The 13,240-nt window shown below is 37.4% G+C and overlaps 1 protein-coding gene across 2 annotated transcripts in view; it reads left to right on the top strand.

The window, feature by feature from the left end:
* The window catches only part of EDIL3 (EGF like repeats and discoidin domains 3), a 489,721-nt gene that overhangs the window by 289,800 nt on the left and 186,681 nt on the right, over nucleotides 1–13,240 (top strand). For both annotated transcript variants that reach the window (XM_005903751.2, XM_005903750.2), the window contains one exon: nucleotides 8,639–8,820. In XM_005903751.2, coding sequence (XP_005903813.1) covers nucleotides 8,639–8,820 — 182 coding nt within the window. The remainder of the gene's footprint in view (nucleotides 1–8,638; nucleotides 8,821–13,240) is intronic.

Here is a 13,240-nt window from a genome sequence, read left to right as displayed (position 1 = left end):
GTGATTTGTGAGTGATGGGAGGGCTGTGTTGTGTGGGTCTACCTTTACGTTCTCTCACCACGTCCAGGGAGCTCCTTCCCCATCTCCCTGCTCTCCTACCTCCAAGCTAGTGTATCCAAACCTTATTTCTGAGAGCAACTTTTCTTCTACTTCAATGAGGTTGCTCGGTCCCTTGTCCACTTGCCTCTGAAACCACTTCCCAACCCCTGAAAAATGATAAGCTGAGAAAAACCAGCAAGTGTGTGGGATGGCTGGGGTGAGGATGGAGGGGGCTTAAATATAAATTTAACTTAAATTCCAAATAAGTTAAGCTTATTTGGAATTCACATAAAATGCATATGCACCTTAGAGAAAACTCTACTTCTTTGCATCGGATGGGCTGCTTATTCTTGATAAATGCTAATTTTCTTCAGTCTCAAAGACTGATATTGTGATAAATGGCCACTAAAGAATTTCCCCTTTCTATTATACTCTATTATTTTCAATATTGGAAAACTCACAAGCAAAAATTTTAAGGCTTCCTTTCAACCCTGAGCCACTAAGTGAGAAATAGTGGCCTTGATCTCTCTCACCAATTTAGAACCTAGTCTCAAGACAACTCTCAAAATAGAACAAACCCTAGGAATAAAAGAAAGGCTGTGGTCCTAGTGGCACAGAGAGAAGTTTCTGCTTGAATCAGCATCTGTTTCCGCAGTATTGGAGGTCATCTGTAATTCCTTCGCCAGCGCTCTTGTTCAGCACAATTATCGTGCTATGCTAAGCACAGCAGAGGATCCACACTCCTATAAGATGAGATGCTCAGAGAAGGAGAGGACTGGCGATGTTTAAAGATTTGTTTCTAACATGGCTTTAATTTGAAATCCTTTCCTTCTGAAGATGTCTGGATGTTGAGATAGAGCAAATGAAAGCAGTGCGTTTGTGTTATGGATGCAGCCAAGCATCCCCCTTATTTGAAAGGCTTAACCAGCACACTCAGGAACAAGATGTGAGGCATCTTGAAGTACGGCTTCCCTGTCAGCTGCAAGATCAATAAAATGCAGATGCCATCCTATACCGCACTCCAGAGAATGAGTTTGCAGAGTGAGAAAGGCTTCACGTTGAAGCGGTTTTATTTGCACCTGGACTTGGCAAAGGCGGAAAAGTGGCTCTGGGGAGAACGTGTGAGGCTTGGCCCGGCTGGCCCAGCTGCCTGAGCACCCCCTGCCAGGCGACATCACTCACTTACCCTGTCCATCTGAATGGCAGGACCTCGGGGCAGGAGGCATTTCCAGGCCACTCAGACCATTCCAGCAAACTGATTATTTAACTGATTATGTAAACGCCACCTAAAAGCCCCTGGTCATTGATGTTGATCGGACTCATTAGTTTAGGATTACTGTTGAATCTGACGAAAGCAAACACGGGACCAAAGATACATAAACAAGGTCTAATGGTCACAAACAATAGACCACCATGTTCTACCGCCATATTCGGCAGTGATCAAATTGCCACTTGGCACACTGTAGGTGTGTGTGCGTGTGTGCTCAGTCGTGTCTGACTCTGTGTGACGCTATGGACCGCAGTCCACCAGGCTGCTCCCTCTATGGAATTTTAGGCAAGAATGCTGAAGTGGGTTGGTATTTCCTACTCGAGGGGATCTTTCTGACCCAGGGATCGAACCTGCATGTCCTGCATCTTTACCACTGAGCCACCTGGGAAACCCTACTCAAGGCATAACAGTAGACAGTTTCAGAGATACCTGGTTGTTGGGTGGCAACAAGTTGAGAAACAGAAGTAACCTACTTGATTATCTGCCGAGGACCAGCCCCGGCTGAACCAGGGTATTCGAAGGAGAGACGGCGTAGGCGAAGATCAGGAAACAATTGCTTAATTAAACGTTAATTAAGGATATAAAGAGTAATAGAATGAGGATAGCTCAGTAGGAAAATTCAGTGGAGAAAAGAGGCTGAGATAAGGATAGCTCAGTGAGGAAATTCAGTGTAGAAAAGAGGCTGAATAATTCAGCCAGAAGGTAAGAGAAAGAACGACATGGTGAGACCAAGTTTCGGTGAACAAGGCCCACACTTTATTTTACAAAGTAGTTTTTATACCTTAAGTTATGCATAGAGGATAATGGGGAAGGGTAGAGTCATGCAGTAAGCCAGGCTTTCTTCCTGCAAACTTATCATATGCAAAAGTTTAGGTGATTTGCATCATCTTCTGGCCCGGAGGCCTTTTTCTCTAAAGGTGATTATTCTAGAGTCAGGCGCCAGCCTCAAAAAAGCATTAGATAAAGTTGCATTCCTACAGAGCAAAGGTGTGGTGGGCTATAACAAGAAAAAGAATTAATTCAAGGGTCCCAGGTTACAAACATTAAAGCTACTATTTACACCAATTATATTAATCAATACACTGCCAGGGACACAGCAGGTAAGGGATATGGAGACTTAGCAGCAAACATTGGCCCAACAAGTGAAAATCCCTTCACCAATACAATTTCTAATCAATCTTTTGACTGCTCAAAGGAATCTGTATTTAGACAGTTTAGAACATCTCATGCCTCTCACAGTTTGGAGGCTCTGAGCAATCACATGTGGCCGGAAAAACCTATTCAGGCAGGCTAGAGGACTTCCAAGGGAGTTTGTAGGTTGAAACACTGTCACACACAGGAATTATTAACTGGAGCTATAAGCTAACTCTTTTTTCAGAGAGGTAGTGGGGGACAGCCCCCCGTAAAGTCAGAAGTGTAGGTGAAAGCACAAAGCAGAAAGTAGGCAGACTCTGGTTTTGGGGGTAGATTGCTCGAGAATTTCCAGGGAGACTCCTGAGGCTTGATCCCGCCTTTGCGTATGCCAAGCCTCCTTCCTCATGACCTTTGCCAGAGGCGGAGCTCGCTCCCCGCAATTATCAGTCCTTTTTTTTTTTTTTAATGGAAAAGATGCTCTTCCTCTTTGCTCAATGTTTAAACAAATAAAGGCCTCAATATCGGTGTACTCTTGAGAGACTAGGTGAAATATTGTTCTTAATTTAAAAGTAAATTATACAACTAAAATGTTATAATATTGGCTGTAATTATTACTGTTTATTTGCCTAATGTATTTATTTGAGATCAGTTTTCTGCTGAGAATGAGGCTTGCTGCTGGATACCATGTGAGATATAACCCTGTCTATGAGGGGCTCCGCGTTTTGTGGGACAGCAGATATACACGCATGGATGAGCTGTGAGGCAGGGAAGTTCTGGGTGTGGCCTCAGCATAGAAACAGGTTTTCAATTTTCAAAACTGTCCCTGGAGCCTGGTTGATGTGAATGTAGCCTGTGGTGTTCTGCATAGTAATAGCAAGTGGGATTAAGTCAGATCCTCTCAAATGCAGTCCAGCAGCAAGAATAATTTTTGATAACATTTTAAGGAAGGAATTAGATTTAAAGGTGTTATTTGTGAGACATCACCAATCCCTCAACTGGGAACTGCTATCTGCTACTTACTGTCTGTCACCTTCAAAGATAACTCCATTTTTCTCCTCCATTCTACATCTAATTAGACAGTCAAGAATCTGCCTGCAGTGCAGGAGACCCAGGTTTGATGCCTGGGTCAGGAAGATCCCCTGGAAAAGGGAATGGATACTCACTCCATATTCTTCCTGGGAAATCCCATGGACAGAGGATCTTGGCAGGCTATAGTCCATGGGGTTGCAAAGATTCGGACATGACTGAATGACTAACACTGTAACACTGTTTCTCGATTTGGATTTCTGAATACGCTTTGAACTCTTCTTCTTTTCCATTGTTCTTTCAGACCTGCATCATTTTCACCTGGACCGTAGTAGTAGTTTGCTACTTAGCCCTAGTTTTGGCACCTCTTAAATCATTTATGCTAAGTGACAATATCACCATAGTTAAAATCCTTCAAAAATTCCCCATCGCTAATAGAATCAGTTTTTTTTTTTTTCAGCAAGATTTCCAGAAAAATAATCTGTCTCTGCTTCTTTACCCCATCCTTTAACCTCTCACCAACCCATCTTGCTCTAATAACACTGATCTGCCTTCACGTCCCTAGTCATACCAGGTTTTTTCCTATTTCTCTGTCTGCCCTCCCTTTCTTCTACACTATGTTAATCCCTACGCTATTCCATGAAGCCCAGGCTGGATTATAATTCCCTCTCCCATCTCCCAGGGAATCCTGTACATCCAACATCACAGCATCTGCCATGTTATATTGATTTTATTTTTTGTTTGTTTGTTTCTATATGTGTCTCTCCCATTGGGCTGAAAGCTCCTTCAGAAAACCAGTACAGTAAATCTAGTGCAGTAGCCAGTTCCTGCTTCTCACTTAAGAGATCAGATGTATGTCATCTCTCAGGAAGCCTGTCTTTGATCATCTCACACCTCCACCTGGTTCACCCTTTTTTTTTCTTCACTTACCACTTTTTTAGGTATTTCCTTGTTTATTTAAGTGTTTATTTAGAATTGGTCTCTCCACTAGAATATGGACCTCAAGAGCTGAGGCTTTTTCTGCCTTATTCATCCTTGTATCTCCACTGCCTGGAAAAGTGCCTGGATATAGAAGGCCTTTAATTAATATGCAGTTTTCAAAATTGAATTTAATGAATGGAGAATGGATGGATGGATGAATAGATAGATATATTGCTGGGTAGATGGGCACATAATAAGAGGTCAATGAATTAGTCAGGACTGAGTAAACCTATCCAAATTAGGTAGGCAATCTATAGATCAATAATGGTAGCGGGTCAATTTTTTTTTAGCACTTGTAAAGGGACACAGACCACCATGATGCCTCAATATTTACTTCTGTGACTCACTGTCACAGACTGTTGCCTACTCTTTTAATGCTCCCCAGTTTGTGAAAGCCCTGTCATATCCTGAGTCCCACTAGTAATACTCTACATGATTCCTTCATGCTAATTCTCCTATCCTCTATTCCTAGTACATGTACACACATCCCCATGTAAAATAACAACAGAAGAAAAACAATTCAGTATCAGCTTTTAAAGAATTACTGAACTCTTCACTTTATCAATTGATATTATTTTCTGTTTCTGCAGGAACATTTGGCTTAAATTCCAGACTTACCTTTTATGAGTTTACCTTCCCTCCTCACTGGTTTCCTCATTTATGAAATGTGTGTGATAACCTTTTTTCCTTGAACTGTTATGTTGATTGTGTGAGGAAACACATGTGGATGCACTTTTCAAACTTCAAAATGCTCATCTAGTATAGTTTTTCATCAAGAATGATTTCATGTCCTTCCCTCATGTATGGATGGTGATAGCATATGTCTCCACGTTATCTTTCTTTTAATCATCTTATTGTTCACAGCTTAAGGTCACTTCATCTTAGGTGTGTAATCATTTGCATTCTGAATTGCAACTCCTTCATTAGTTTTTATAACTGTTGTATTTAATAGGACATCGGGGAAGTGGATGGCACAGGCAAAAGGAAATTGGATTTTGAACCTTTTATTATGATGACATCCATTTGATTGTGGTCCAAATGATTAGTGAAGAAAAAGCTGCTGTTGTGACAACTTCCCCGTGTGAAATAAAGCATAAAACTGAGATTTGCTTATTAGGTTACTGTCTAGGAATAAAAGCACCAAATACCAGTATTCAGCAATATTTCCTGAGCTCTTCTTGTGTACAAGCCAAGCTACTGTGAGCATCTAAGAATGCAGCAGTATAAGAATCGGTGTCAGCTCCACAGGAGCTAAAAGGCTGCAATGGCCTCGTCTCTAAGGAGAGACGTGCAAGTGACCTTGTAGAACCAAGCTCATTATTAACAATTTACGGTTACAAAGGGAACACACCATTTATCTTTCATTACCTCACAGCTGGTAGACTCAATGTCACCATAACCACAATGTTTGAAATGAGAAAAACTGAAGATCATTCCATTTTTAAGGAATTAAGCTGATACTTCACACACTCATGTTTTGCTCAAGAACTGCACTACCCCACCAGAGTCAAGGGCCACATAAAGTATAGTATGTAAGTAAATGTTACAAAAGTTCATTCTAAAAGAACGTGTGGACTTGAGGGCTGAGAAAAGAAAAATTGATCGGTTTTGACCTCACAGCACTGATACAGCTCAGGAGAAAGTATTTTGTAAGCTGTGAAATACTATATATATATACAGCATGTCTATATATTTTTTAATTCTATTTTATTTGAATGTATGACTGTTGAGGACATGACAAAATTGGGAGTCTATGGCACCGTAAATAAATGCAAATATCTTTTTGAATTGCTCATTGGTGTTTGGCCTATATGATAAGGTAGCAGTTCATAGCCATTGTTTGCTGATATGGTTGCTAGTAAGGGGAGGTTAAGAGGACTGACAAAGTGGACATGCTGAATAGTGTGGTTTGAGGTCTAATTTTTTTTTTAATGGTTACAAATTCGGTGAGGACATCCAATTCTGCATAAGGTCTTTAGAAGTAAACAACTAAATGGTACAGAGTTGTTTCTAAGGCTATCTTGCAGTTTAATTAATCAAAGCTGACTGTCTGGCTCTGCCATTCCACTGACTGGCCTACAATAAATGGCCTCCCTGCCTGCTGCACTTTTCCATCCAAACATTGTGCAAATCAAGGACAAGCATCCTTGAGACTCTTTTTAATGGCAACATTCTTAAAAACCCAGCCTCCTGCAGTTGCTTAAAATCAAAGTGTCATCATGAAAGTTACTTAGTGCTTTTATGAAATCTGTAAAGATCTTTAAGTTTGAAATGCAAAGCAGAGCAAGAATCCAAAGACTCAATATTTGAGTTTTCAATGTTAATTTTTTTAGGAATGTGAAAATCAGATTATTATCTGTGATTCCTAATGGTGTGATTCTAAAAATGAATGGCTTCTTAATTAAATGACTTCAAAGTGATATAGTGCACCTTTATAAAGTGCTAGAGTTCTAAATACAATGCTTTAGAAAATATCTAAACTGTCTAACTCAGCAAGCGAATAATTTGTCAGCTATCAATCACAAAGATGCAATTTTTGCTATATTAATGTCATATATACTAATAACAATTGATTAAGATGATTACTTATCCACAAGTTTTGTTTTTATAAAAGTGTTTAAAGGTTTTAAATTCATTGGGAAAATGTTTCTAAGTAATGTCCTTTGAACTACATATTATCTGAGCTTGGAATAGAAAAAAGAAACATTTATGCTTAGTGAAAAAAAGTGGATACCAGTGAGAATCATCCTTGTAACTTTTTTTTTTTAATTTTTTTCCTTGTAACTTTTTAAAATATTGTAGTCTGGTGGCAGAATTCTTCCTTTCATATTTGCATCCTCAATCTGAATGTAAACATATAATTACTAACAATTGTTAGACTTCAGTAGTAATTAAAATCTAAAATATCCTTGGTAGCAATGACTAAGTTGACTTATATGCACTAAGGTTTAATAATAGAAGTGTACTCCTTTCATATTTTCAAGAATTCTAGTATATCATTATAGTATATTTTATAATAGAACTATCATTTTATTATACAAACCTAATTTTTCAATAAGTTGAGTATAGTATATGTTATTGAAATTAAGAAAACTAGGTATTGCTTTTCATTATAATATTACTTATTCTTAATTTTAAAAACTGAATAAGAAATAAGTGTACTGTCTGGTGAATTTTTAGTAAATAATTAAGAAATTCAAATGTATATTATATATATAGTACATATATTATTTTTATTTTTAATCTAAAAATTTTTGAGTACATATATTACTTTTACATCAATTTACTTTTGTTTCTGATTTTAAAATCTAAATACCTTAAGTATCTGAGGACCTATTATTTTGAGTATATTATGCTTTAATCTTAGTATTTTAAGTATTTATTAGTAAATGTATCTTGAATTCCAATTTACAAGTTTAACAAAAATAAAGAAAAATGCTAAAATATATGTGCAGAATCCCTATTGATAGAGTTGTGTACTTTGAATTAAAATTAGAAATGTAAATATTTTAATATATTGATTTACTGAGTGGTATTTATACTGCTCTATATTAATGTCTGAGTGCTTACCTGCTTACTCTATAAAAATAATTTGTCTACATATTTCCTGTTATTTATAGCATATCACAAGTTATTATTATAATAGTTTAAAATGTTTTAAAAGGTTTACACATCACCCTTTTTTTGAAAGCATAACTGCCAACCATTATAAAAATATAACTGAAAAAGTTATAGTGTGAGAAATGCTAAGTCAGTATGAAAATTATTTTAATACCAAACTCAGATGTAGCCTAGTCAAGAAATAATGGACCAATGGATATTTTTTGATAAATTATGATTTGTGAGGTGTGCTAATGGAAATACAAAATACGAGATAGACCTTCTAAGGACATTGCACTTTTTGTTGATGTGATCAACAAAGGATGGCAGTGTATAACACAGAATAGCAGTGCAGAAGGGACATGTCTGTTCAGATGCCACATTCACAGCAAAGAAAGAAGAGCGTGGCTGGAGGAGCAAGAATCACTTCATGTTGTGATCTGTAACAAACCTGTTAAATGTGAGGGGCTTGAATCACATGACGGTCCAAGTTGAAATCACTTTTAAAAATCTTCTATCAAATCTAACAGCCACATTTGGATATGTTATTTCTGATACCTTCACATTTTTCCTCTAATTTGTTCCTAGAATGCTCTGGCCCATTGGGAATTGAAGGGGGAATCATTTCAAATCAGCAAATCACAGCTTCATCTACCCACCGAGCTCTTTTTGGACTCCAGAAGTGGTATCCCTACTATGCACGTCTGAATAAGAAGGGACTTATAAATGCCTGGACAGCTGCAGAAAATGACAGATGGCCATGGATTCAGGTAACAGATGGGATGGGACAGGGTTTCTGCCAAGGAATGGCTAGAGTCATTTCAGAAAGAAGATAGTGTCTAACATGTGACTTTTCTTCATGGTCACAGAAGAAAGGATGATTTAGCTAGAGTCCAAACTGACTATAAATCCTGAAACTGTGGGAAATGTGAATATTCCTTTGGAAAGTGAATGAAGAGAGTTAAAAATGTTAAAATGACCTTGAGTTGCAAATATCTCTCTCTGAAGGTACATGTCAAAGAGAGGATTTTACATATGCCATGTGTCCATCAGTACTGTGTTAACACTTAGTAGCAATTTTTGGTACTTCAGGAGTATAAAAATGGTGTCTTTTCCTTCTCTGTCTTATTAGTGGTTCCATATGTGTATATATAAATTATACAATGGAATATAATATCTCAAATGTCTTCAGCACCCTCTTTCAATAACTGGGTGTGTTTCAATTCATACTCTATCATTAATTATCATCAGCTATGTTTTTAAATGTGAGAAAATTTAATGGAAATTAAATGATTTCCAAAAAGTGTGATGGATGGGAGTAATGCCTGCGTCTTATATATTATCTGCTTAATACCTTTTGAGCCCTTAACTGAAGTGAGACAGGAAAACTGCATATTCGGAGACAGAAAAGGTGCTCAAGCCATGATTTCTGTGAAAGCTTATACCTCTGTTGGTGTGGCACATGTTAATAACCTTTAACAATTCATTGAGGTGTGCTAAAAAGACGGGAAATCCAGTGCACACTGAGGTCAGACAGAGGAAGAAGGTATTAATTATCATGAGAAAGGCTCATGGGAAGATGGCTTCTGAGACAAACCTTGGAAGATGCTTTTCAGTAAAGACTAGACACCAAGGAAACAGGATGATCCAAGATGCCACATGAGAATCTGGGCAGTGCCATATAGCAAATCATGACCTGTGTTTAGGTTGCTGGGGGAACTGCACGTGTGGGTTCAGTGCACCACAGAATTGGAATAGGGTTTGTTTAGACAGCTGATCTCTTCTACGTTTTGACTGCATATTTTGAGTCAGAGGTAATTTTTAAGATGGGGATGTATGATGTAACATTATTAGGAGACAAAAGATAGAGGTTGCTTTACAGGGAGTTAATAGAAACAGAGATTAATTTACAGCCAAGTAATATGATTTCTATACTTTCAAACAGGGCCAAAGTCTCCTTTAGATATATCTTTCTTCAGATTTTTTATGAATTTTACGCATTCTATATACATTTCTTTTATCTATATGGCTCCATGTGATTATCTGATATTCTTGTTTGGTTTTATGAATTTAATTTGCATACATTTGCAGAAATTGCTTCTTTAGTTACACATGATTTTTCTAATCTATTGCCACATGGGAGGAGAAAATTCCAAATAGTAGAAATGGCACCTCTGTACAATTTTGATCGTAGACTAATGAAGTTCCAATTAAGTTTCAAATAAACACATAACAACAAAAATGCCTATATTCTATTTGCTAAAAATCATCCCAGAGACCGTTTTTTAAGTTGACCTTATGAAATGCATTTACAGAATTGAGGTCGTTATAAAACCTTAGAAATTAAGATTCATAGCAGAAATTGCAGAGCAATTGAGAGATGATGTCACAAGTTTGCATCAGTTTCTCTTGGGCAGGTTATGTTCCTGCGCATCAGTGATTGTTTCAATAAACCATAAATAACATACTTTTGCAGTTTCTTTTTCTCTGAGAAATACCTTAGGATTGTTGTAGGTCCTGATTTTTCACTTCACTTTGTCACAGTTTGTTGCCTACTTAACACTACTCATTATTCTGTCTTTCAGAATATGAATTTTAAACTTTCTTTCTCCCACAGATTATAGGTAGAAATAACCTCAGTGAAAGAGAGCAAAGAGTTCAATCTTAGATTAAACATAACTTCATCAATTTAAGTAGAATAATTAAATACTTCTTTTTACATATAAAGGCAGTCTATTGCTATTTTAACTATGGTTATTATTATTATTTTGCTTTTGTTGTGAAGATGATCAGTTCAGTTTAGTTCAGTACTCAGTTGTGTCCAACTCTTTGTGACCCCATGGACTGCAGGATGCCAGGCTTCCCTGTCCTTCACCAAGCCTGGAACTTGCTCAAACTCTTGTCATTCAAGTTGGTGATGCCATCCAACCATCTCATCCTCTGTTGTCCCCTTCTCCTCCTGCCCTCAATCTTTCCCAGCATCAGGGTATTTTCCAATGAGTCAGTTCTTCACATCACATAGCCAAAGTATTAGAGCTTCAGCTTCAGCATCAGTCCTTCCAAGGAATATTCAGGACTAATTTCCTTTAGGATGGACTGGTTGGATCTCTTTGCTGTTCAAGGGACTCTCAAGAGTCTTCTCCAACACCACAGTTCAAAAGCATCAATTCTTTGGCGCTCAGCTTTCTTTATGGTCCAACTCTCACATCTACACGTGACTACTGGAAAAACCATAGCTTTGACTACACGGACCTTTGTCTGCAAAGTAATGTTTCTGCTTTTGAATATGCTGTCTAGGTTGGTCATAGTTTTTCTTCCAAGGAGCTGCTGCTGCTGCTGCTAAGTCACTTCAGTTGTGTCCAACTCTGTGCGACCCCATAGACGGCAGCCCACCAGGCTCCCCCGTCCCTGGGATTCTCCAGGCAAGAACACTGGAGTGGGTTGCCATTTCCTTCTCCAATGCATGAAAGTGAAACGTGAAAGTGAAGTCACTCAGTCGTGTCCGACTCTTCGCGACCCCATGGACTGCAGCCTACCAGGCTCCTTCATCCATGGGGTTTTCCAGGCAAGAGTACTGGAGTGGGGTGCCATTGCCTTCTCCATTCCAAGGAGCAAGCGTCTTTTAATTTCATGGCTGCAGTTACCATCTGCAGTGATTTTGGAGCCAAGAAAATAGTCTGTCACCGTTACTATTGTTTCCCCATCTATTTGCCATGTAGTGATGTGACCGGATGCCATGATCTTAGTTTTTTAACTGTTGAGTTGTAAGCCAGTTTTTTCACTCTCCTCTTTCACTTTCATCAAGAGGCTCTTTAGTTCCTCTTCGTTTTCTGCCATAAGGGTGGTGTCATCTCCATATCTGAGGTTATTGATATTTCTCCTGGCAGTCTTGATTCCGGCTTGTGCTTCATCCAGCCCAGCATTTCTTATGATGTACTCTGCATATAAGTTAAATAAGCAGGGTAACAAAATACAGCCTTGACATACTCCTTTCCCAATTTGGAACCAGTCTGTTGTTTCATATCCAGTTCTAACTGTTGCTTTTTGGTCTGCATACAGATTTCTCAGGAGGCAGGTAAGGACATCTGGTATTTCTATCTCTTGAAGAATATTCCACCGTTTGTTGTGATCCACACAGTCAAAGGCTTTGTCATAGTCATTAAAGCAGAAATGGGTATTTTTCTGGAGTTCTCCTGCTTTTTCTATGAAGATGATAATGAACTCTTATATAAAAACAGTAAAAGTTAATTAAAAGGGTTTATATTAGATAAGGAAATCTTGCATATAACGGGAGGAAAACTGAAAACTCACTATTGCTTTTCAATACGTATTTCATTATTGTGTTCAGAGAATTATTATAGTCTTTAATAACACCTCATTTTCTAAGTTATTTTTCCAAAGAAAAATATGTCTCTTTTCTTAAAGAACAACCATATCTAAGAGGCTCTAGGAAGTGTAATCATATCACAGATTTTCTTTGAGCATTATTAATTTCCCTTGTCACTTTATTCTTTTATTTATATTCAGTCATTCAAATGAAGCATTTGAGTACTTTCTTAAACTTATAATGAGCACAGTAGTCCCCTAATCTTTTAGGTGTATAAGACACATATACTAATTAGTATTCAATTTCATTTTCTCCCTTATACTGATGAAATGAAAATTAAAGTTGCCATTTTTAAATTTACACACTCAGTATGCAATTATGAATAGTACCACAGTGTTCATAATTGGTTCTGAATTGTAGAAGTAAGTCCAGTAAATACAGTTAAAGAAAAATCTTGTTTTTCTTTTCAAGTTTTTCTGACCTTTATTTCCTCACCTAGATTTTTTTCCCCAAGTAATAAATAACCACCATCTTAATCATTAACTCATTCATTAGCATTCTGGAATATCAATTTCCCTTTTGACTGATATGTTAGAAATAATAACTCTAAACAATTATAGAAATATGCCTTGTATTATTGTGCAAAAATTAAAAGCTTATCTAAACCTCTGGGAACTTTGCTTATTGAATCAGATTAGTCAGGATGATTATTATTTTAAAAGATAAATATTTTCCATTCCTATTATTTTCCTTTTCTTTTTTACAGATACATGTAGTAAAATATGTTTTATTGTTTTCTTCTTTTAATTTCTAAAGTGATTTTTGTTTGTACATGTTCTTTCTGGGATGCATGCATATTGGAT

The sequence above is a fragment of the Bos mutus genome, chromosome 7 (assembly GCF_027580195.1).
Source record: "Bos mutus isolate GX-2022 chromosome 7, NWIPB_WYAK_1.1, whole genome shotgun sequence".
NCBI classification, from domain to species: Eukaryota; Metazoa; Chordata; class Mammalia; order Artiodactyla; family Bovidae; genus Bos; species Bos mutus.
The sequence above is the reverse complement of the archived record's forward strand: the minus strand, read 5'-3'. Positions and strand labels throughout refer to the sequence as shown.